The sequence below is a fragment of the Akebia trifoliata genome, chromosome 3 (assembly GCF_017979445.1).
Source record: "Akebia trifoliata isolate Shusen 1 chromosome 3, ASM1797944v1, whole genome shotgun sequence".
NCBI lineage: Eukaryota > Viridiplantae > Streptophyta > Magnoliopsida > Ranunculales > Lardizabalaceae > Akebia > Akebia trifoliata.
This window is the reverse complement of record NC_141377.1, coordinates 40,950,504-40,976,091: the sequence shown is the minus strand read 5'-3', so window position 1 is coordinate 40,976,091 and position 25,588 is coordinate 40,950,504. Positions and strand designations below refer to the sequence as shown.

Genomic DNA, 25,588 nt, shown 5'->3' with positions numbered 1-25,588 from the left:
TATATCATTAGCTCTATTAATTTGGATAAATGAAATAATTTTGCAATTATTTAAAGGAACTAACATTTATGCAATGATAATTTTAGTACAATTACGGTCCCAAAATCGAATAATTGGGACCTTATCAGTAGGCCAAACTAAATGTCAAGTAGTATTTTGAAAACACCTTCACCAAACAAGATAATAATTTTGGTTGGAGGAGAAAGATGCATTTGGGCAAAAAAAATAAAAAATGAAAGATATTATTATCTCTACACCGATGGAAAAAGGTTGAATAAGTTAAAAATACTTTATAGACATATTTTTGGAAGAAAAAACAAAGTTGAAATTCAAGACAAGGGCCTTTAGATCATTTTATAATAGTCTCTCAACAAAACCTAGGTCAAAGGGGCTTGTCATCAGCTTGAAGACACAAGGGTATCTCTAATATTGATCAAAACGAAAAGGGGCATTTCTAAATTACCTTACAAAAGGCGTGAAGCACTCATTTATAATATATATTAAAAGCGAGGGTGTTTCACTAAATTAAAGTTCAAAATAAAAAAGCCCGCCTATTGTACTTGTTATGTAAGTCTAGGTTTGAAGTTTGAATCGCTCCCTTTGAAGTTTGAAGAGATTGAAGAGATTTGGGGATGGAGAAGATTTGCGTAGCAGTTAGGGTTAGACCTCCAACAACCGAAGAAATCTTAAATGGGACGCATTGGAAGGTTGAAGACAATCGGATCTCTCTGCACAGGCTTCTCGGTACTCCTATTTCTGGCGCCTCTTACACTTTCGGTACTCCTCTTCTCTCCTCTCCTCTTCTTCATCTTTGTTTTCGATTTCTCCACTTTTAGGAAAAACTTCATGATTTCCTCGACTTATGATCTCAGATCATGTATTTGATCAAAATTGCACAAATGCGAGGGTTTACGAGCTTCTCACAAAGGACATTATCCGAGCCGCTGTTGAGGGTTTTAACGGTACGGTTACATTTGATTGTTTGATGATTAAAGGTTATATTATTGAAGAAATTGATGTCTAGGGTTTAGTACCAGCTTGATTTGCTTTAGTTGAGACTTGAGATTTGGTCTTGAATTAAGGGAACTATCATCAATTTCAAATTCTGAACTAAAAGTTGAAAGGTTTTTCTTTAAATTTCAAACAACAATAAAAAGGTGGAAAATAAATGTGTTGTTTTATAATTTCAGGAACTGCATTTGCATATGGACAAACCAGCAGTGGCAAGACCTACACCATGAATGGTTCTGAAAAAGATCCCGGAATCATTCTCTTGGCTGTTAAAGACATTTTCCATAATATTCAGATGGTATTGTAATTTGCTCTAATTAAAGATTATTTAAATGTAATTAGATTCCCAAGTTTCGGTTTTATATAATTTATACCCTAATTTCCTCAGATGGCCAATCGAGAATTCTTGATTCGTATTTCTTACATGGAGATATACAATGAAGAAATCAATGATCTGTTTGCTCCAGATAATCAAAAACTCCAAATTCATGAGAGCTTAGAGGTGTGATACTGAATAAGATTTGGATCTTAGAAAGATGGTTTGGTATAATAGATTATATAGCTGATTTTCATGGTTTTCTAGCGGGGCATTTTTGTTGCAGGTCTCCGTGAAGAAATCGTGAATAGTGCCGAACAAGTCCTTAAACTCATTGAATCCGGAGAAGGTCTGATTCCTTGATAAAAAGTACAATATCCGGACTTCTCTTATTATTCTGTTAATTTGACTACAAAATATCGACTTGTTTCTTGTAGTTAATAGGCACTTTGGCGAGACTAACATGAATGCTCGAAGTAGCAGATCCCACACTATATTTAGGATGGTATTATCCGCTGCAACACATGGCTTCACTTTCTTTTGTCATCCTTCTTACACTTCTTTGAATGGTGTGCCTTATTATGATATATGAATTAGGTTATTGAAAGCAAGGGCAAAGATACAACTTCTGGTGATTATTTAAGTTCAGACGCTATCCGCGTTTCTGTCTTGGTTTGTAACTCTTTCCGAACTATTTTTTTGCATTTTCCAGCAGTTGCTTTTGAATTGTGTTATGTTCTAATTTACTGTTTTTTGCTGTTTTAGATGATGGATTTAATTTGGTATCAGAAGTTGGCATATGCAAACGCACATGTATCAAAAAGGGCTTATTTGTAAAAAAATATGGATTAAAGGGTTTTGAAGATTACATAGTAAAAGTGATACTTTTGTAAATTTGAAAATTAATCAACATTATTTTAGGGACATGGGATTGCGATTTTCTTGGTTTTTGACCAAAATGACTCTGATTATATTAAATTTAAATGTTAAGGTGGGGGCTTTTTGGGAATCCAAATTTTGGTGTCCAACCACATCTACTCCACCTTCTCTCATTATAATAGTAAAGAAGTAAATAATCTATATCTTTTACTTTCTGGCATGCGTGTAGAATCTGGTTGACTTAGCTGGGTCTGAGCGGATCGTTAAAACGGGAGCCGGTGGAGTACGTTTAAAGGAAGGAAAGCACATTAACAAGAGCTTGCTTGTTCTTGGTAATGTAATCAACAAACTAAGCGATGGTGGGAAACAAAGGTACCTAAATCTTCCACAATTAGTGGCCCTGTTTATCTGATTAAACTGATGTATTGTTAAAGGGAGTTTAATAATGATACAGGGGACATATTCCATATCGCGACAGTAAGCTAACTCGCATACTCCAACCAGCTCTTGGTGGTAATGCCAAAACTTCAATAATTTGTACAGTAGCACCAGAGGAGGTACCCTTTTATTTGTTTTCACATGATTTTGCTTGTTATATTAATTTATCAAAATGTGACTTTGGTTTGATCAAGTGGTTTATGTATTTAGGTTCATGTAGAGGAAACAAAGGGAACTCTCCAGTTTGCTAGTAGAGCCAAACGCATTACCAATTGTGCTCAAGTTAATGAGGTTAGTTGTTTAGTTTATATGTTTTTCCCTCTTGTTTCACTCGTTTTTTACCACTTGAGGAGATTTGGATCTTGGTTTTCATGTTATTTATCTTTTTTCATTTATACAAAACCAAGCGACTATATCGTTTTGAAATTTCTCTTGGATACTTCATTTCTACTAGTGCAAGCATATATTGAAAATACTTTTCTCATAACAAGAAAGGTTCGGAAATCTTGGACAATTAACAAGGTCACAGCATCTGATTCTATATATTGAGACATTCTTTCTAGAATGAAATGAGAAACAATTTTGAGAAATATTTGAGGGAAAAAAAGAAGATATTACATGGAATAGAAACAATTTTAAATATTCGTCAATTAACTTGAATATGACATCAAGTGTATCATAGTGTTCCCTCCAAAACTCTGATTACATCAGGAATTAGGTAGAGTACCGACCGATGATTTGATGTATGATTATTCTTTTATGGGTCCTGCAAAATTGCGAGTTCACGAATGCTTTTTAATTTATTTTTTTAAATAAATAGTAAATTGGGAACTCAAAATATAATATATATTTCCTTGGTTTTTCAATCTGGTTTGCTAACTCTTTTGCTTCTTTCTATGCAATGAATTTGTTTACACAGTTAAAAAAAGGAAAAAAAGTAAGAACCAAAATTGACTTATCTCAAAATCCTAAAGGAATGACATTGCCATATTATGATCATCCTTCCTTCAAGGTTTTGTATCCCAAACAATCTAACTACTTTTATTTTGATTGGGAGCGACCTGATCTATTTTCTTATGGGTTTTAATGGGCTCATAGTTGTTGAGAAACAGATGCTTACTATTCTAAACATTATTGATTACCTACTCCTTTTTCTGCTTTGAGAAAAACAACTGAGGCACTACAACCTTTAAGTTCATTTTATCATCAACTGAAGGTTGAATGAAGGAGTTACAGACTCCACAGTTAACATATTGTGAAACGTAATATGAAATAACCCCACCGCCCTCCCCTCGCTGTTACATTGCCAGCTTGCTACACTGTTATTACAAGGATTGCTTGAAGGAGCTATGGACCATGCAATTAAATAATTGAACTTGACTTCAAATTTAATTTATTTTACTTTTTTATATTGACATTTTATGCTGCTATTGGCTACCAGTTCGGCTCGATTTTCTGAAGCAATACATTTTTGAACTTTATTTATCTTTATCTTCTAGAGCTGATAGCCTTTTATTTAGGTCTATATATCCTTTCCTCGTGTTCCTATTATGGTTTTTGTTTTCCCCAGGTCCTGACTGATGCGGCCTTATTGAAGCGACAAAAGTTAGAGATAGAGGAACTCCGTAACAAACTTCAGGTGATTACTCATCTTATTTCTATTTGACATCATGGCAAATTGTAGGTTACAACTTACTAAATAAATGTAACAAGTTTCTTGTTTAGGGATCTCGCTCAGAAGTGCTGGAGCAAGAGATTTTGAAACTTCGGAATGACATGCTCACGGTAGATTGACACCATTTTCTTCTGCCTTCAGTTTGTGGACTACTAATTATACTTTTAGATTCCATCCATTTATGTGCTTTGCATTTTAATCATCAGTATGAACTAGAGCATGAAAAGCTTGCAATGGAACTTGAGGAGGAGAGGAAATCACACAAAGAACGAGAACAATGCATAAGGGAGCAGCAAATGAAAATAGACAATCTCAGTAGCCTTGTTACTAGTTCAGATCATGATAAAAACTCAGCTCAGGTATGACTTATGCAAAATAATGCCAAAAATCTTTAAAATTTATTGGTCTCACATCCTTATCATTTTTTACATTGGTGAAGCTAATGCTAATGCTAATGATATTTTATTTGTTTATTTTTAGCATACCCATCCTTTTCTTATTAATGATTCTTTTATAAGTCATTAATAAGAAAAGGATGGGTATGCTAATGATCATTAATAAGTCATTAATGATTATTTCACTATTGGCTGTGTAGAATAGCAATGAGCTTTCATTTCCTCAACCCCTTAGCAACGAAAATTGGGATCAGGTAAATTGCTATTCAATTTCGTTATTATTTGTCTTCTTGGCAATATTCAGTTGCTACCAAGTGTATTTACTTTGCAAGTGTTATGAGTGCAGTTTAAAGGATGCACCCTACTTTACCATTTCATATGTCAAGATATTACCAGAAATTCCTTGACCTTTTATACTTTTATTTCTGCATTATTTAAGAAGAATTTATTTTTAATTTTTTTTTATGAACAATTACTTTTGCCTTCCTTCTTCTTCAAGGAAACAAGTGGTAGATTCCTTTTGATTTATTTATTTAACTTTAGGCTGTTGGAAACGTGTTGGTAGAAAGTCATGTTTATTTGAAAGTCATACTCAAGCAGTATATGGATTAGATAAAAATCTGTTCCCCCCATTCACCCCTCCAACCAAAATAGTTGTGATAAGATTATCCCAATTATTTTAAAACTTGCATTTAAGTTTGAGATCTTGATTTATAGTCTACCTTACCTACCAATGAAAAACAAAGATTGCTCTCGTGTCAACTTTATTCTTTTCTAACAGCCACAACTTATATCATTTGTTATTATCTTGTTTTTATCACATATTACTGATTTATTTATATTAGTATTTCAATTTGTGGGTTTCTTTCTTTTACTCTAGTAGTTTGGCATATTAACTTCAAAGCTTATTCTTTTCTTTCCAATCATGAGTAATTTGAAGATGCCTACTCACTAAGTTTGTAAGGTCTGTGAGCGTTGAAACAAGGACTAGTGCTTGAAATCCATCTTTATTTACCCACTAAACGTTGACTTGCTTGCTTACCAAACTTATGATCATAGTGGGAATGATTTCACTCTTGTGCTTTACCTAATTCTTGTTAAATTATTTACTCACCTTTTCTGATCATTCATTCTGGGATTGTTCATTTGGAATTGGATATTCACTGGCAGGGAAAGGTTATTATTAGGCAAAGCCTCAAGGAAGAAAATGCTGATAATCATAATATATGTCAAGCGGATTCTTTTCACACGCCTTGTTTTAAAGCAATACCTAATGGGTTTGTAGCAAAACGATCAAATCATTCAAGGCTACCTGCGTTTAGTCCTCTTCCAGTTAATTTTAGTTGTGTAGCTGATGAAGACATGTGGTTGAAACTGAACAATGGTTACACTGCTGACCTTGACGCTCTTCTAATTACTCCTGCGAGGAGATCTCAATCCATGCCTTCAAATGATATATCTTCTGTGAGTTTGTTTTCATAAGCTCTCCCCTAAATTTTTTTCCATGAACTCTGTATACACGATCTTAATTTATTTTTCTTTTGCTGTTCTACATTTATTTTCACTAGTAGTCATTATTTCGTCATGGTAATAACTTACCATGTTTTTTTTAATTAAATAACCTTATCACTGGTCTAGTTGGGTCATTGCCATTTTAACAATATTTCAAAGATTTGATCTTGCCATAAGCACGGGAGTATTCTCTTTTCTCATGATGATTGAGAGATACTATGGAAAAAAGTTGCAATGTTTGTTTTAACCCATTTCTTGGACCATGTCATTTTATAAATAAGCATTCCAACCAAATGGATAAAGAAAATGGGAAAGTTTTGCTCACAAAACATTTCAAGTACGTAAAAAAATACATGGAAGCAGTGTTTTTAGAAGTTTGTGAGGCTTACGCCTTGAGTTGCACCCAGGCGTAAGGTTGAATCATAAAAGCAGCTAATGTTTCAAATAGAATTGAATGGAGGAACATGATTAGTTCAACCAAACCTGGATTTCGGGATAAGGCTTTGATGATGCACAAATGTGTCTACATTGGGGCTGCTTGAAGCCATTGTGAGACACCTGGAATCTGTGCTTGAAATCAGTACACTTTTTTTTTTTGGATGGTTAAGCTGCACTTAAACCCATGACCTCAAAGTTGCATTGCAATATGTCAACCAACTGAGCTACGGGTCTAAGCCAAGCCCATTTGAAGGTTTCCTCATCATTTCCTTGGACCTCTTTAGGTTATGGTAGCTACATGAAACTCAACATCAATGCTGCACACACAGGCAGAACATAATAGCAGACCACAAATTCTTGTCGATCAATCTATTTTAGGTTAGTTTGATTGTTTAGTATATGGAGGTTTATGATTTAGATCTCTACTACTGCATTGCTATAGGAATCATCTTATGGTAGATAGAGCACTGCCAGGTTTCTTAAATTGGTCATTTCTACTTCCTATGTTTATTGCCATTTTGTATTTTCTAATGGGTGGTTTTTATCTTCTGGAATGATAGTTGTAATTTGAAATGGTTGGCATGTTGATTATATATGTTGAATGATGTTCGAAATCCTTTTAACTTGGTTATGCACTTAGTTGACAAATGGACTCTTTTTGTGTGTGTGTGGCTTTTTTGAATGAATTGTCCGGTGATAATATTTATTGTTTATACATTCTCATTGATACTCATTTAGAAATATTTCAGGGGTACTCAATAGAGTATTACAAAGACGAGGTCCAAAATCTTAAGAGACAATTAGAAGATGCTATTGGAGAAAAGCATGAGCTTGAGGTGAGTAACTTAATGTAGCTTTCAATTTCTTTAAAGATTTAACTCACAAATTAGTCAAGGAGTTTTCAAGTTTATTAGAGAAGTCCCTGTGCTTGGCATCAATTAATGTATTGGACTCTTGTACTTTTTCATTCTATTTGGCTGCTTTAATTGATGATATATCAAAGTGAAAAATACTTCTAAAAAATTGTATCACCTTACTCTATTTAAGAAGATATACTTTTCATCCGGCAATGTTTTCAAATAATATATACTATGCCATAATTAGCATGTGTTGTGTGCATATGGGATTGCAATAGCATATGCAGTTGCATAACACAATGTTATTTTATTTTTTGTTTTTTAATAAAAAAATAAAAATGGAAAAGTAGGGAAAATTTGCAATTATTGCAATACTCTAAAAAAATAATCTTTTTAATCCTTTTTTTTATACCAATTTTATTGTGATTTATTATTGAGTTTGTAAGAATGCATAAACTCGAGAGTTTGAAAAAGAATAGTGAAATTAAGATTTAAAGAGAATATACACGAGAATAAGGGTGAAAGAAATTTCTTAGTGATGTAGGACTAATGGTGGGAATAGTTGTTATGGAAGAAGATAGATAAAAAAATTCAACGTCATGCTCCGATAGTCAATTTTTTTACCATTGGAGTAGTATGTGATGGCATATTGTATTGCAATCACAAATTGCACCATGCGATCATGGAAGATGCAATTTGGTGACAAAAAATAGCATAAGCGCTCACATACAACAATGCCATCAAGTTTAAGCTTTTGGAAAATTTAATATTTATTCCTTTTATCAATGAGATATATTTTCCATTCAAACTCAATTTTTTATTCTTAAAGGTTTGTTCATATTCTACTTCAATTGAGACTTTCCTTTGTTTTTATCGTTTGTTACCTTGTATGAATGTTTTGTAGAGAGATCATGGAGAACAGCTCCTATTGAACAATCAACTAATGAAGGCGATATATGAGCTTCAACAAGAGTCTTTATTTATTCGTGAAATTCCACAAATATTGTGTGAGTCAGTGGGAAATTGCAAGGACATCTATAAGGATATTTTATCAATTATGCAGGCAAGTATTTTACAATATGTATTAATAATTTTTACCCTTTAAGTATTGCAAAATGTTCTTGGAAATAATTTTCTGTCAATTTTTGTTAATGTGAACAGAGTTTTGTTGTCGATGAAAAATCATCTACCGCAAGATTGCTTTCTAGCACAAGTGAGATCGGTATCAATCTTTTGTCGACCTTAGAAGCCCATTTCTCCATGGCTACCGATCGTCACAAAGCCTTAAGTGGGGAGAATTCTCTAGTTCAAGAACAATGCAAAGTGCTCTTTGAGAAGTTGAACGACTCAATTTCAACTTTAGTATTTTCTCAAGCACCAAGTGTCCAGGATAAGCATTCAACAAATCCCGAGTGCACTAGCGAATTTAAGGTAGTTGCTTTGTCTCAACTATTGAGAAGTGGTTCTTTGACTGCGTTGATATTCTTCTTCATTATATTAGGATCTTTTATTTATTTTTTCAATTTTTGATGTGGTAGTTGTATCTAACATGTCTAAAATATTTCATGGATTATTAATCCTTTTTAGCAATAAAAAACAAAATGTCCCTTTGTCAAATTTCCTTTGCATGCTTGGTGTTATGCGAACATTATTTGTATCGATGCAACCTGGTTAGTAATTGTTCTTGTTCATCTCAGTTGAGTTTTAAGTTGGAATCCCTTCCAGAAAGAGTCTATTGATTTTTTATTGGAATCTTATGAGTCATTATTTGAATGTTACTGTTGGTAACTGGATTTTGAGTTAAAAGTAATAAGATAATTATATCTAGGATATTTTTGGGTATCTGTTTTTTACTACGTAGTAGTCGAAATTTGGATATCATTATATATATAAGCAATCATTTAGTGGTTAGTAAATAGTAGGTGAAGGTGGGTTTTGAAATCAGGTCGCGGTATCAACACTCAGACTTTAACCAACTTGGCAAGCTGGCAACTTTTTTCGTATGTTGATTTGTATTCTTTTAGAAAAAAGAAAGAAATAATGGTACGATCCAATCATGAAATCCATTAACCTTCTCATGACAAGTCAACATTGAACTCTGGAAAGGTAACTCTTCATGGTGGAGTTTTGGGTGTACTTGGGATAAGGACTCAGCAGCTTCTCAGATATGCTTCATGCCTTCATTGCAGTTGATTTTCTTTGATTCATGGGTTGAAAAAAATGATGAATTATCATATTGTGGACAATTTTGTCCAAAATTTATCTTTTTCTATAGTTCTATATTTTAGTTCTTTTTAATTTTAATAATTATTTTAAAACAAAGTCTCATTCTATTTGTGAGTTTCATTTACATGTAATGAAGGGACTAGCTTTGGGAGCAGCAAGCGTTAGTTGGAAAGATGAATTGAGCAATGAACTTAACTCAATTAAGGACAAATACCAGATTTTGGAAAAAGAGTTCGACCGTAATGATCAACTTCTGATGGCTTCTAAGGAAAGGTTCCACAGCTTGGAAAGGGAATGTAACAGATTGAAAGAAGAAAGAACCTCTCTTGTCCAGAAACTCTCCATATCAAACCAAAACCTTGCACTGGCTACGGACGAAAAGGACAAGATTGTGAAGGGTTTGAACATGGAAGTACAAAAGAGGAAAGATCTCGAGGAACAGATCAAACGGTTCAGCTTGGCTTTTGCTTGTCGGCAGAACAAGTTCATGTCCTTTAATAATGAGTTTAAGGCTAAAATTGAGAATTTGAGAGCCATGAACCCAGTTCAATACCCAAACCTCATGAGTATTGAAGATTAATTAGTTGTTGCTTGTTTTATTGAATGAATGCCCTTGAACTACTTTTCCATGGATGTTGTGTTTTCTTGTCTGTTGATGAATTGAAGTAAATAAAAATTATTTTGTTAGAATCTCTACTGTTCAGAGACACTACTTTTCCATGGATGAATTTGCATCTACTTGTATGATCTTTAAGACAGATGGGATGCCTCAGCTTCTGTGTTGACCCTTCATAGTAGTAGTATATTATGTTAACTTTTGGGTCACACAGTCTTCAAGACTTTAGTTTCTTTGATAAGATTGCTTCTTTGGTGAGACTCGTTCTCTGATAAATTTTTTCTTCTCTAATTAACTATGTCTGGACTTAGGTATGATGTTTGCTAAATTAAACTTCAACGATCAAGTCAAAATATATAAAAGGGAGGTATATCAGGAGGCACAGAGCCAAACATATATTTTCCTAAATTGTTAGGTGTTCCTCAGGTTTACTTGCTTAGTAAAAGTCCCCTTCGCCAATACACACCCTTTCTGGGGACATGTGGCATTGATAGAGGGTGCCTTCCTGACATTGAGGTTATTAAATCACGGTCACTTAATGTCCGATGGTGCATTCTGACATCGGACGCCTCATCCGGAGATGGGGGATTATTCTCAATAATTTGTTTATGGGAAGTTGTATGAATATCAGTTTTGACATTGATCCCATGTTAGACTGCCAGTGAAGGCAATATCTTCATGTCAAGGTTTTAGGTAGTTTGCGTTTGGTCGAGATGAGACCTCAGCCTGTAGAGTGCATGCTTCCTCAAATTATGTCATATTGGGGTACCGTTTGGGATCTTCAAGTAACCCTTTAATTTCCCAGGGCTGCCCTTCAACTGATGCCTTTGCTGCTATTCTCTGATGGTTTTCACTATGATCGCCTTCTTTTTTAGACCTCCATTAATTGCTCCTTCCAAAGTTTGAACACGAGATAATTCTGCATATAACGTGCAAATTATAATTAATCTAAAACTCTTAAAACAACTCAATGACTCTAAAATGATAGTAGGGTTCCCAACATTAGGTGAATTGATCATCATCATCAACATCAAAGACTCGTTTGCAAAGATTTGAGGTTAACTAAATGAATTCTATAACTCCATCTCTTAGGATTTACTTTATGAGGTACAATTTTATTTACACTGGTTGCCAACCTGATGTAATCCTCCTCTATCTGGGTTTGGGACCGACCATGTAGTGTAGGTAAAATAGGTATCGTCCTTAATGCTATGTTTGGATTGAGAGAAATGGAGAGGAGAGAAGAGAAAATAAATAAGTTTCTCTACACATCTCGATTGTTTAGTGGGGAGAGAAGAGAAAAGAATTGGGGAGAAAAAAATGTTAGTTTTTATTCTCTCCAAAAGTGGAGAGAAATGGAGAGAAATCCTTATAAAATAATTTACAATTCCAACTCTACCCCTAAATCTCTTTTATGATATTTTAAAATTTCAAAGTTGTCCCATATTCTCTCCCATCACCTCAAACATGGTGGGGAGAGATAGAGTTTCTCTTCTCTCAATCCAAACATAACCTAAAAGCCTTTGCATGTTGATGAACATAATAACTATTGTACTGAGGTACAACTACCCATAAAACTTGATTGTAATAGTGCAACATTAATGTTTTGAGAAATGCTAAATGAACGTCATTTTTTGGTTTTTGCCTACCCTCAAAAGCCAGACGCCATCCGACGTGTTGGCTCACAGCCCAACAAACATTTGACATGTGGTGCAATGACATTAGCAATAGCAGGAACTTCTCTCTTGCTCGTTGTCCTCATATTTATTTTTTTAGATTTCAAATCTTAAAAGGGTTGTTGGGCCCACATTGATTATCACATTGACAATCCAACAACATAGTCTTTTAGATTTTATGAAAATATTCATATTCAAAAAAAGAAATTAAAAAAAATATTATTTTTCGAATTTGATCCAAAGTGTTAAAAATGAATAGTCACCAAGCAATCAAATTTAAAAATAAAATTCAACGGTGAAAAATAATTGTATTTAAAATTTTTTTTTTAAATTCATATAATTTTTTTCTCTACACATCAAATTAGAAAATTTGCTTTTTTTTCATTATGGACAAGAGAGAAAAATGGGCGTTGGAAAAAAAAACAGAAAAAGAAAAAGAAAAAAGCCTCTAATGTTTTACGAGTCAATTCTATCGTTTTCCTTGGGATACACAATTTACCTTGAAAAGTGAAAGACATTTTCATTTAAAAAAGGATGTTTTTATTCATTAAGTTTCTTCCATGTTTGCATCGAACACTTTATCCAAATTTTTATACTCTTGTGGGGACGGAGTGATTTAAGGGATGGCTTATTATTGGATGGTGATGGATGTGGGGCCCAACGTAGTCCCATTAAACCAGGAGTGATTTAATACTGTTATGACCCGCATTCCATCACCAATCCATTTAGGATTAAATGGTGATGGAGACTGCAAGAAAATCTCACTTGAGATTTTTTTTAGAGAGTTTATAATGGCACACCAACTTTTTTTATTTTTTAGAAATTGCTAATATGTTTAATGTACTATTGATTCTCAGGAGCACCATAGATTCCTTCCCCTTGGTTAGTATCTCTCCCTCTTCTAACTAGCCCCTTGTTTTGTTATCAGAGATTGATTAGCATGGATCCTGTCAAATTTTGTGATTGGATTGAGCCTATAACTCAACATGACGGATAAAAATAACTTGTAAATGACACAAAGTTAAAATGTTTGGGTTGAGCCTAATCGTGTTTGGGTTGTATTCACCTCCGTTTGTCTAACCCAATTATCAAACAAGTTGTGTCTGAGGTAGCGACATTTATCCATTTAACCTATTTTGAACTGTCTAATTACCTTGACATATACGTGTCTTGTTGATCTGTGTAAAATCTAATCTATATAACTCATTTAAATCATAAGACATAGGAAGTGTCTCAAATATCAATAATTATTTAAGGAGTGTCTAAATTTTTTTCCTTTTAAGATTTTTTAACTTGAACTGTGTTTTGTTCGTGGGTTATGCATGTCAACCTGAACACGATCCAACCAATTTATTAAATGGGTTGGGTTGTGTTGCTTGTTCAATAAACGAGTCGGGTTCAGGTTTAAGGTTTTGACACAATTGTTAAATGGGTCGGGTAAATTTTAGAATATTACCTGTGTAGATTGACTTTTCTAAGTACTTCTGACTTTTGCGGGGAGACAGAAACACTTTAAAGGTGTTTGGATAAATAACTCCTGGAAGGAACTATTTTACTGTGGAGTCATTTTAGTGCTTTTTCACGGAGTACCGATGGTGCTACTTCTTTAAACTACGCTTGCGCGGAGCCACAAAATATTGTCAAAATGACAGGATTGGGACAAGTATGCTACTCATAAATTATGAAAATTACAAACCTACCCTCAAAAAGGTAATTGGAATAATATTATATTACTATCCATTGATATGGTGATAGTCTTTTGGTATAACATTAGGCACAAGTATACCCCTAATAAATTTTGAAAATTACAAGCATACCCTAAAAAATGCAATTACAGTAATACTATATTACTATCCATTGATGTGGTGGTAACTTTTTGATGTAGCATTTGGGATAAGTATGCCCCTCATAAATTTTGAAAATTACAAGCATACCCTAAAAAATACAATTAAATAATATTTTATTATTATCCATTGATATGGTGGTAGCCTTTTAGTGTAGCATTTGAATTTCGATTTCTAGTTCTCCTAATTGCTCACTCAATGATTTATCCATGAGCATTTCAACCATGGTTGAAATTTTTTTATTGCAAGATTGATGTGAACAATTACACATAAATTTACTATCCATTGATGTGGTGAAAACTTCTTCATATTTTTAGTGGTTGTATATATTTGCTCACAATATCTTTTATTTATTTATAATTGTTGGGTGTTTATATTAGTTTTTATGGATAAAAATAATCACTTTTATTTATTTTGAAAAATAATTTGTTAAGTTATAATGTTAAAAAATAGTAACTGATACTTATAAGGGCATTTTGATCATTTTAACAAAATCCAAAATAGTTTCCAAACACAAAACTCTATTAAAAGTACTTCTGACAGTACTTTTCAGAACTTGCATCCAAACACACAACAGTTATCCACCTACTCCAGATAGTACTTCAAAAAGTACTTATGAAAGTACTTATGTTCTAAGTACTATTTAAAGATTCTTACTTGAATATGTGTAATTCTTTATATGAAAAAGAAAAAAAACAAAGTCGAACGACAAACTACTATGAGGATGAAAGTACATGGAAATTAGGGATATTAATTGTATATTGTTGTATGGTCGTAGTCTTTATTTGCTTTTGGATTATGTGGCTATGGTTTTTTAAACAAATTCTTCTTTCATTGACTCATTAATCTTTTAATGTCATGATTACTCTTCTTTACTAGAGGATGAGAAAAAAATTACAAAAGGATAATTATAGGATGCAATAATGTTGGGTCTTAAATCTCCAACGCCATTAGTATATTACTTGTTTCAAAAGGCAAAAATATCCTTCATTTTTTAAATTGATCTTTATGGTATTGAGATTAGTATATTGTAAACTTGAAAATCATTGTATACTTCATCACGCTCTAAAATTAGGCTGCAACTCAAAAGAGTTGGAACCCATGCATAACTTGATCTTGGGTATAAAATGTCAACCCACGTCAGGTTGGTTGGGTTGATCGGATTGGCTCATTCCTCGTTAATAAAAGATAATTTAGTAATAATATTGATTTATATAAAGATAAATGGTATGTAAAAAAATATAAAATTAATAATTGTTTGTCCTAAAGAAAAGATGATGGTAATTAATTAAAGTTTGAAATGTGAATGAGAAAGAAACAAAGATATTAAAAACATTTTTAAATTATAACCATATTAAGTTTGGGTTTGGACAATCTGACGTCTATGCCAAAACCCAACCTGATTTGATTCAGCTATAGTTTTTTTTGTCCAAACCCTAACTAATTGTGCCCAAACTTGACCCCAGGTCAGGTGCCTGCCCAAGTTGTAGCCCTATCTAAAATAACACAAAAGAGAGAAATAAAGTTATACCTTACTTAATTTAATTATTTAAAAATGTTCTTTTAGAAATTTTATATAAAAATGCTAAACTATTTTTGTACAATATATATGGGGAATGCAAACGTCCAATACTTCATGGGAACGTAAGCATTCCCCCATATATATATGGAGAGTGTTCGATTGTCAAAATGGAAGGCAAATTTTTGTCCTATATGGGCTAAAAGTTTTGGAATGAACTGATTTTATGTAAGGATGGGTAAGTTGGGCTTGAACCCATGACCTTAAAGTTGTTTAGCAATGTGTTAAACCAACTAAGCAATGGGTCTAAGACCATTCATATTTTTGTTTGTTACTTAAAAAAACACTTAATTATGAAAAAAAAAAAAAATTTACTATTATAATGAGAGTAAGCAGAGTAGAGGGTTGTTGACACCTAATTTTTTTTTCTTCAATAAATGCTCGCACATTACAGTTACATTTGCTAATTAGTAGGACTTTTGGGTCAAAATGAATAAACTAAATTGCAAGTGCTCTTAGGCTTATAACCATAGCTCAATTGGTTAGACACAAAAATTATTTTGCAAGTTATCTTACCACCATGTTAGTTAATTTGTAGAAATTACAAATATATTCTTTTAATCTTCAATATTATACTGAGACAAGTGTATGTTGCACAGCAAATTTATTAAATTTACAAAAATACCCTTTATAATATATTTTTTTTGAAAGGTTACCCTTTATAATATATGTGCCTCATCCACTGCAAACTATGGGTGTTTTTGTCATCGGACCATATGATTATTATTTTTAATTTATTACTCAACTGTTGGAAAGAAGGGTATCATGTAATTTAAAAATAAATGATCCAATGAAAGAAGAATTTGTAAATAAATTTAAAAAACTAATGTTTGGGGGGACATACCCATCTCACCCTAATAAAGAATAATTTACACTAGAGTTGGAACCTACCCACAACCACATGAATACATTCCAATAGCCCATCTGCTTTTATATATAACAGAACGAACACAAGATATAAATAATATGCCAAATGACAGACATTGAAGAGGGATTCGAGGTCACTTTAGTTTAATAGATGGTTTTTTTTTTTTTATATATATATTAAATGTGAAAGATGGTGTTATTATTTGATCAAATAAAAGAACTGAAAAATAGATTGCTTTGGAAGTCAAATCATTTATAGTATAAAATACAAATTCATGAGAGATGCTACCAAAAACAACCTTCCCTCTTCCATGCTAAAAACATACAACATTCAATTTGCCTGTTCTCTTCATTGTTTTTGTCATGGGTACTCTCCACTACATGACAAAACTTTGGGGACCATTCATAGATAGATAGAGAGAGAAAGAACCTTACCTTCCAAACAATTTCAAACAATATTCAGATTCTATAGTTTTTTTTTTAAACTAAGGCCTGTCTACAATCAATTACAAGATTGCCTGGAGTTAAGATGACTTCATTCTCGATCTAGTCTCTTGGCAAAAAAGCTGTAATTAAATGCCTTCACCTTCCTCTCTCTTTCTCTCTATCCCTATCTATCTATATATAATGGTTAGTCTCTCAATTACTACTACTGCAACTTATCATATCTTCTCCCACACTTAAAGACTTTGCACCAACCCACATCTTCATTCTCATACCATCAAAACCAATCAACTTATATTTTTGAGGTTCAATGGCTTCCTCTTTACCAAAACCAGTCCCCGTAAAACGACTTGGCGAGCTTCTCCAAGAAAAACAAGAACCATTCCTTCTTGAAGCTTACCTTTTGGAAAAAGGGTATTCAAAGAAAGCCCTGAATTCAAAGGGTAGAAATAGTTATGGTTTTAAAAGTAGTAAAACGATCTCACACTGTCCAAAGATCTTTAAATCAGTACTTAACAAGTTTGCTTCTGCTAACGACAACCCAAAAACGTCGACTTTTGTTAGTAGAGCTTATCTAGATGGAAGGTTTAGATTTTCTGATATTAGTGGAAAAACCCAGCAAAAGGCAGATTTCGATAGATTTTCTTCTGCCAGCAGCATGACTGTGTTTGATTCGTGTTCGGAGAGCGATACCGAACAAGAGTCCACCACTTCACATTCCCAGCAAAATCCCAAGTTATCTACATCTGAAGATACTTTCAAGGCCTTCAAACATTGCAATTTGAGAGATCAAGAGGTATGTAGGTTGTTTATAAACCTTAAATTTATATTCTCAATTTGATTACTCACAAAGTTAACAGGCCGACACAGATAGAACGCATCGAAGCGGATGTGTCGAAGGCAGTAAGCAGCACAGCCCTGTTTCAGTACTAGAAGAAATGCCATTTGATGAAGGTTAGTCTTACAAAGTCTTGTTGAATTAAACCTTTTATGTGATTAAATTTTCATTTTATGATTGTTGTTTTTATGCAAAAACAGCGAGATTCTGCTCAAGAAGAAATGAGAGGGAGATTCCATCAACTTCAAGCCTCAACCTACCCAAGAAAGTAACCGATGACTCGATATTCTCAGCTTCTCTATTTGAATTACTAGTAAATTCTTTGATAGAGAAACAGAGTTATTATGTTGGAGGTGCAGAACTACAAGGGGTTCTTGGGATTGCTTCTGCTTCTCAGTACTTGAAGACCAAGAGAGCATTAGAGCAAACAAAACAGCTTCTTTTCGATTGTGTACGGGAGGTGGTAGCGACCCATGGAAGGAAGGGTAGGAAGCAATGTGTTCATGAATTCTTAGGGGCTGAGGAGCTTGGGAAGATCATATGTGAGAAAATTTGTTTGTTGGGGAAACAATCTGGGAATTTAACAAACATAACCCAATTGATAAATTCAGATTTTTGTGATTCAATTGAAGAATGGAGTAATTTCCAACCACAAATTAGGGAGATAGAGATGGATATAGTAGATGCCATTCTTGAAGAGATAAGGAATGAGATTGTAATAGATATGAATGATTGTTGTGTAATAAAGAGATGTTGAGCAATTAATGATAAATTCAGAGGATGTTCCATGATCATAATTATAATGGATTGCATGGTAAAAAAGATAGAGAAAATTCCGAAAAATGTGCTCAACTTTTGACGAAATTCCCGTTCCAGCTCAATGTTCAATTTAATCCCAAAAACATGAACTGCGAGATCACAAGGATTTTAAAGTGACGGTCTTGTTGATAAAAGGTAGTGAGATCGTGGATTTTTAATTGAAAAGTGACAATCTCACTACCTTTTATCAACGGGAGCATCACTTTAAAATCAATGCAATCTCGTAGTTCATGTTTAGGGAATTAAAATGAATGAGAATTTTGTCATATTCACAAGAAATGGTAATTTACTTTAGAAAATAATGATATTGTAAGTAGTTTAACAATCACACATACAAGTTATTATGATAATGAAAGAATCAATCCAGAGATTAATATATATATATATATATATATATATATATATATATATATATATATTTCACATAATAATATCTCCTTCGCTATCATGTTCATATCGATGACAGTGATAGGTAGGGTTTGATGAAGAAGGAAGTTCTTTCACTATCCCCAACCACCCACCACACCGACAAGTAAGAGGAGGGTCTGGTGGCAGGGGCGGAGCTAGTAAGGAGCTGGTGGAGGCAATTGCTATCCCAGAACTTTGAGACACCCCTATATTTTCAATTAATTACATGCCCCCCCCCCCCTAATTTCTCCTAAAAATCATTCATCTTCAAGTTCTTCAACCAAATAACCAACCATAGTTTGCCCCCACTACAAGAAAATCTTGGCTCCACCCCTATCTGGTGGTTGTGGGGGAGAGAGGTGATGGGTTGGAATTAAAAAAAAATGATAGATGACAAACTTCATTTGTTTTCGTTTATTTTTTAAGAATTGGTACCGCTAGAAGAATCAATTTTAAAAATATATTAAGCTTTGAAAGATGGAAATTCTCCCTATGTTTCATCTTCTTGTACCTTCACTTAATCGAGTAAGTGGGGGTTTGCCCTCGCAAGTGGCCTCAAGGATCTGTTGCTCATACTAGGTATCAAACACAACCTATGGACTCTCACCACTTATTAGATTCAAAATTACCATTAAGCCAACCCCTTGGGGTTAATTAAGTACAATGATCATGTGATCTATGATCAATATAACACATGATTAATCACATATCATAGATTTAGCACATTAAACAAACAATTTTTTTGGGCTCTAGGGAACCAAAATTAGTGTTGAGTTATTTATAGGTGAAGGTGGGTTTTGAACCCACATCATGGTATCGGCGCTCACAGACCGGTGAACTAACACCAAAGTAACATATGACTTCACATGGATCATGTGATCTATATCAATGTAATACATGATTAAACATAAATTGTAGATTTGGCAAAGTAAACTAAACTTATTTTTTAGTATATTATAAGTAGAAATACATTATTTTCTTTATGGGAAGCTAACACTTCGGCGCAAAATGTGCGACCGAGTCGGGTTACCATACGACACCGAAAGAGACATAGATGAAGACTTTCTTTATGAATCTTGATAATCTGACTACCCCACGAGGCAAATTCAATCGACTATCCTGACGTGACAAGTTCGAACCGTAGATTTGCACTCCGTGGGATACACAACGATGCTTCCCCATAAAAAGTGTATTTCAAGGAACCATGTATCCCAAAGAGCACAGATATACGTTCCCGAGCTTGTCATGTCAGATAGTTGACTGAGTATGCCACGTGGGTAGTCAGATTATCGCCTATTGCATGTACTTGTCTCATTTTTGAACTGTGTGGCTGTAGTGAGATTTGTGGCTGCAGGGTAAACCATACTTTCGCTTCATTGTCTCAAAGGCTTTGTACATTTAGACGTTGATATATCATCCACCAACACCAATCATCAAATCAAAAAAGGTGAAATATTAAAAGCACAAGATAACTACCGCTCCACATTTAGGGCGAAAGTTGCATTTCTATCGCATTGCACGTGGGTTTGTCTAACACCTGATCAACCCAGTTTTTACTATAAAATATCATGAATTTAAACTAGAACAACTTCTATTGCCACATCAAGTTTTCTGTATAATACACCAATTTCCATGGGTACCCATTCTTTATTTTCATCCCAACCTTTTTTTTTTTTTTTTTCCCTTTTGTACTAACCTAAAGTCTGAGGACCCTATCATCACTTTGTTCTTTGCCAATTACTAGTTAGTTATTAGTCACCATCTAGAGATGGCCAAACTTCCCAGTTTGCAAAAATCACTCTTATCTCGTTTGTAGATCTATCATCTAAAAATCTACTTAAAAGATTTTTTTTTTCTTCAAAGAAAACCTAAAAACCATTTACAGATGAGATAGGTTTTTATATTTTGAACTGAGGTATCCAGGCTCCTTGGAGCATCCGACTAATCCTTGGGGCATGAGTAGTTTCCTTCCTCAACACGCACTAAGTACAATTGAATTCAAAGACCTTGACTTCCTGAGGTGTGGTCTTGGCCATCTCAAGAAACCTTGGGGGTTCCACGGATGAGATAGTTGGTGTGCATTTATTCTAAATGTGTGATTTAATTTACTGATTGATGTGAAATGAAAAAAAGTTTGTGTGACAATCGTTGTCGGAATCAAATGTTAATCTCAGTTCATTCTAAATTATACATACTTAGTTTTCTAAATAAGTAGTAAGATTAGCAATAGCTTAGTGAGGAACCTGTTTATGAAGTATGGTGTTTTGAGTAAAGAAATAACCGCAGTACTTTCTATTTAAAGTGCAGCGACAACCCTCTTTCCTATGATGGACAACAAATGTGTAAACCTATCTCAAAGTACATATTTCCACAGAACATGAGTAGTAGAGGAGGCACTGGAACTTATTGTGAGAGACTATTCTATGTTATAGTTATACAAGTTCCACCTTTGGAATGACAACGCGTCAGTTTCATTTCGACTCCACATATACCCATAATCGGAACCCAAATAAAATCTCAATTGCTTTATGAGATCCTTGGAGCCAGAATCAAGTAACTATCAGGTAACAATAATGATAGATCATTTTTTAATTTAAAAAAAAAAAAAAAAAAACCATCAAACTTGCAATTCCTCAATTGAGAGTTGTTATGGACACTGAATTCTTCAATCAAATCGAATTTTTGAGAGGAAAATCTTAAAAAATATATGGTATGGTTTAATCGTTTTTAGTTGAAATTGAAAAGAAATATGGATTCTAGAATATGAATAAACAATCATGTAAAGAAGGGGAAAAAAAAAAATAAGGACTCCACATTTTCTTTATATTTTAATTTTGATTAAAGTACATTGATTTGCTTCAAGATACCACTTGGTTAATATTTAATTAGATTACTAATTTTCTATAATTAGTTCTGATAAAATAAATTTACTAGTCAGTTACAATAGACATAATTCTAATAAGATCCCTAAGGCTATGTTTGAATTGAGATAAGTGGAGAGAAGAGAATCTCATTAGAGAAGAGAAGAGACTCAATTTCTCTATACCAAGTTTGGATTGACAAGAGAGAACGAGTTTGAAATTTTAAAATATCTTAAAAGAGATGTAAGGGCAGAGTTGAAATTATAAAATATTTTAAAAGGATTTCTCTCCTCTCCCCCACTTTTGGAGAGAAAGAAACTCACCTCTTTTTCTCTCCTCTTCTCTCCACTTCTTTTCTCTTTCTCTCCCTACTTAACAATCCAAATAAGAGAAATGGAGAGATTCATTTTCTCTTCTCTCAATTTCTCTCAATCCAAACACAGTGTAAGACAGCCACCCAGAACCGGACCCAAAAATGATGGGTAGGGTAGACCCACAACCAACTAATTGGTTTGCATATGAGGTAATTGGGTACCCATTGACACCCTTACTTCAAAGTTCAAACTTGGTAAGAACTAACCATAGAGTACCAGCTTATAGCAAAGAATTAATATGACTTGAATGAGAATAGAAGTCAACCCACATCTTGACATTTGGAATAAAGCTCTGCAAATTGGAAAAGTAGGGATCTTCCTTTGTGAAATTTTCATTAAATGTGGATTGCATACATTTATGTACAATCATTCTCAAAGAAAACCTTAGCAAAAACTCCAAATCATCTGGGAAAAAGCTTAGATGATGATTCTCAATAGAGAGCCCTGTATGACATATAATCCAACTTCGTAATTGTATCACTAGTTATAAGATATAAACAATGATATATTTTACACACATTAAATTTCTAAATAAAATGTACCACAAAATCTATGAATCTTATTTTTCAGGATTTAACAAATGTGTTTCTTATCAGTGTAATTCAGAAACTCGTATTCATACCTGTACAATACGAGTTTTTATAAAAAGTTCTCATACAAGGGAAGTTATTTGATGCATTATCCCTCATATATATATAAATAGCTATCACAATCCATTCCGCATATTACTCCATACGGCAGGCTTTTACAAACTGATGAACGCAACATGACCTTGGATCAAAGATGCTTGGGCTTGTCAAGCAGGATTTTCTCTAAACATTTCAATGTTGTTTTATACTTCTCTGGTACTGCAGATGCATCTAGTGTCAGCTTTTACGAAGCAATATAACAAATCTTCCAAAACCCCCAAACAAGATAGAATCCAGTTATCACTTAAGGATAAAAAGAACCCTGGCAATTCTACTTCTTTGAAAAATAAATATCCTCCTTTAAAACTAAAATATAGTCATTCCAATATTCAATGGGTTGCAATTTTAAGTCAAATAACTGTAATTACACTAATGCTCATAGGGATGGTATACTTGTTTCGTGTTTATTCACCAAGAGGTCCTCATGTATCCTTCCTACTATACAAGTAAAATATGATTTAACTTGATAAAACAATCATGCATTCACATTTAGGGATTGATAGTGTTTTGTAGAAGGGCAAATAACCTACTAGAACCAAATTCAAAGGAAAATTCCAAGCAGAAATCAACTCATCCCAACAAACAACAAAAACACAAAATGTACTCTACTCATCCTGCGGAGAGAGACTTTTCAGTAGGCCATTACACATTGTAAGACCACAAGTGAACTCTTTGAAACTTAGGTTTCCTTTTCCTCACTTGGGGCTTCTCCAGATTTCCAAAAATGATGGAACTGTAGGGAACCACTACAGATGAGGTGAAGAGCTACTAAGAATGGCTATAATGAGTGAATAAGATTCAAAGATCATGGCGACAGTGGCTCCACCAAATGATATAATGATCTCCATTCTCCAATTCTCTACTGCGGTCTCTTGGGGCTTACTTGGTTTTTGGACGTTAGCCAGAAAGATTGACCCAATTGTTGATTTTTAGGTGGGGTTATCATATACTTCATGGCAGTAATAAGCAAAGCCAAATCAGTGAAAAGATAAGGTGTCAATAGTCAATTCAGTGTATGTTGGGAGTTCTACTCAATTGCTTTCCCATTTCTTTAGTGGAAATTCTATACTTACAGAATGCAAGAAATCATACCAAATTGCAATTAAAAAATGTCACAAATGGAGAACTGAAAAACTAACGAGGACTCGTCTCAAAAAGAATGGAGTACCTGGCAAGTCAAAAATCAATGCTCTCAAGGGACTTGTGAATACAAAGGGGCCCTTTAAAAAATGACCCCTTCATGCATATGAATCCTTTGCATGTTTAGAGCTTCAGTTGGACTAGCCAACTCCTTTACCAAAACAATATCACAAAATCAAATGCTTCTTGATCGTTTCTAACACAATGAATATCTGTTTTGTTTGGGCTTGGACCACATTGAGTATACGAAACACGTCATCTTCTTTCAGCCGGTAAAGGGCAATCATGATACATAAAATAAATTGGAGTAGAGGGAGAACACCCCCTGCCACCCTTTTCTCCTTTCATCATCTTCTTTACTTCATGTACTGATCATGATTTCAACACAGATACTTTCACTAATCTGCAATGCAAGAGGAATTTTATTGTTCTCTTGGAGCTCTTCGGTTTGGTTTAAGTCTCACCTGTATCTAACAACATCATTGTTGATGGAAGGATGCTGTATGGATGAAAATGGCAGACCATACATCCCACTAGCAAGAGAATGCTAGAACCTAGTTCATCACAATTTACAATTAGTTTCAGTGCTATTTGATTAAGGGTTTGAGGTTCTTTTGGAAGATTGTTGAGAAGTGCTTTTGAATGCCTTGCATCACGAACTCAATGAATATTTGTCATTCTTATTGTTAACTAAAAATGTCATAAAGCTCCTTGTGGCTAAGTAGTGCTTTGTAGGCCAAATTTCCACCACTACACCTACCACCACCCTCAAATAAAATAACTATATCTATTGGCCAAATTTCTATACAATATGCATCAATGACAATGTTGTTAGTTGCTGGTTGCTACTTTGCAAGCCATCTAGCATGAGATTTAACACTCCTGACCCTACCCATGACAACTATTTCAAGGTGCAGAAGAACCAAGACAGTGCCTTGAGAAAGGTCATGTATTCAAGTTACTTGGAAGCCTTAGATATGAGCACGAGACAACTTTTCAGATTAGTATTGCTCCTCTATTTGTTGCTTTTACTCTGTCCACCAGCATATCCTTTTGTGTGTAAAAAACCCACTATTGCCTTGTTTGTTCATTGTAGGGGAGGTAGACAGGAAGAGATAAATCTAGAGAAGATGTACTACTTCTGGTAGGAGATCAATGCAAATCAACATGGATGGTGTACATTGAAAAAAAGCTAAACCTACGTTACTGAATTTGCTACTACTGCAAATTGGTACAAATCAAACCAGCTCACTGTTCAATTTGCACTGGGTTCATGAAATGCAGAGAACCTATCAATATATGATTAATTTTTTACATTTTTTTTTGCAGGTAAACAAAAATAAATTAAAAAGAACAGGCAGTAGAGATGACCAACCAAAATACAAGAGACAAAAGAACCAAGATAATATTTCCAAATCCCTCCAGACTAAATTTTTTACATCTCTCTCCACCTTCTGATAATGTTTGAGATATCCCCCTAAATTTTCAAACTGATGGCATGCCCATTCCATCCAGGAGATAGGGGGTCAAAGAAGGAGAGAGAGTCGCAAGTGGCATGGTTTTGGTCTTTCTAATACACTGAAAAATGGCCAAATGTCCTCATTTTCAACCTCTTTTTTATTCTACTCTTCAATCCGTCCTTCAAATGCCCTCATCTATCTATCCCTATGAACCAGGGTTTTTCCA

The 25,588-nt window shown here is 33.9% G+C and overlaps 2 protein-coding genes across 2 annotated transcripts; both read left to right on the top strand.

The window, feature by feature from the left end:
- The first annotated feature begins 564 nt into the window (after positions 1 to 564).
- ZCF125 (P-loop containing nucleoside triphosphate hydrolases superfamily protein) lies at positions 565 to 10,437 on the top strand. Its single transcript, XM_086435350.1, has 19 exons — positions 565 to 777; positions 873 to 962; positions 1,191 to 1,309; positions 1,400 to 1,513; positions 1,595 to 1,676; positions 1,765 to 1,832; positions 1,925 to 1,999; positions 2,436 to 2,578; positions 2,661 to 2,763; positions 2,855 to 2,935; positions 4,215 to 4,283; positions 4,370 to 4,429; positions 4,526 to 4,678; positions 4,915 to 4,968; positions 5,885 to 6,178; positions 7,414 to 7,500; positions 8,426 to 8,584; positions 8,683 to 8,952; positions 9,884 to 10,437. Exons 1-19 carry the CDS (start codon positions 633 to 635, stop codon positions 10,325 to 10,327), a joined length of 2,610 nt encoding a protein of 869 aa, XP_086291476.1. The 5' UTR covers positions 565 to 632; the 3' UTR covers positions 10,328 to 10,437.
- A 6,330-nt stretch (positions 10,438 to 16,767) lies between these two features.
- Positions 16,768 to 18,392, top strand: LOC147406981 (uncharacterized). Its single transcript, XM_086435349.1, has 3 exons — positions 16,768 to 17,569; positions 17,634 to 17,727; positions 17,812 to 18,392. The coding sequence occupies exons 1-3, from the start codon at positions 17,084 to 17,086 to the stop codon at positions 18,366 to 18,368; spliced, it is 1,137 nt and encodes a 378-aa protein (XP_086291475.1). The 5' UTR covers positions 16,768 to 17,083; the 3' UTR covers positions 18,369 to 18,392.
- The last annotated feature ends 7,196 nt before the right edge of the window (positions 18,393 to 25,588 follow it).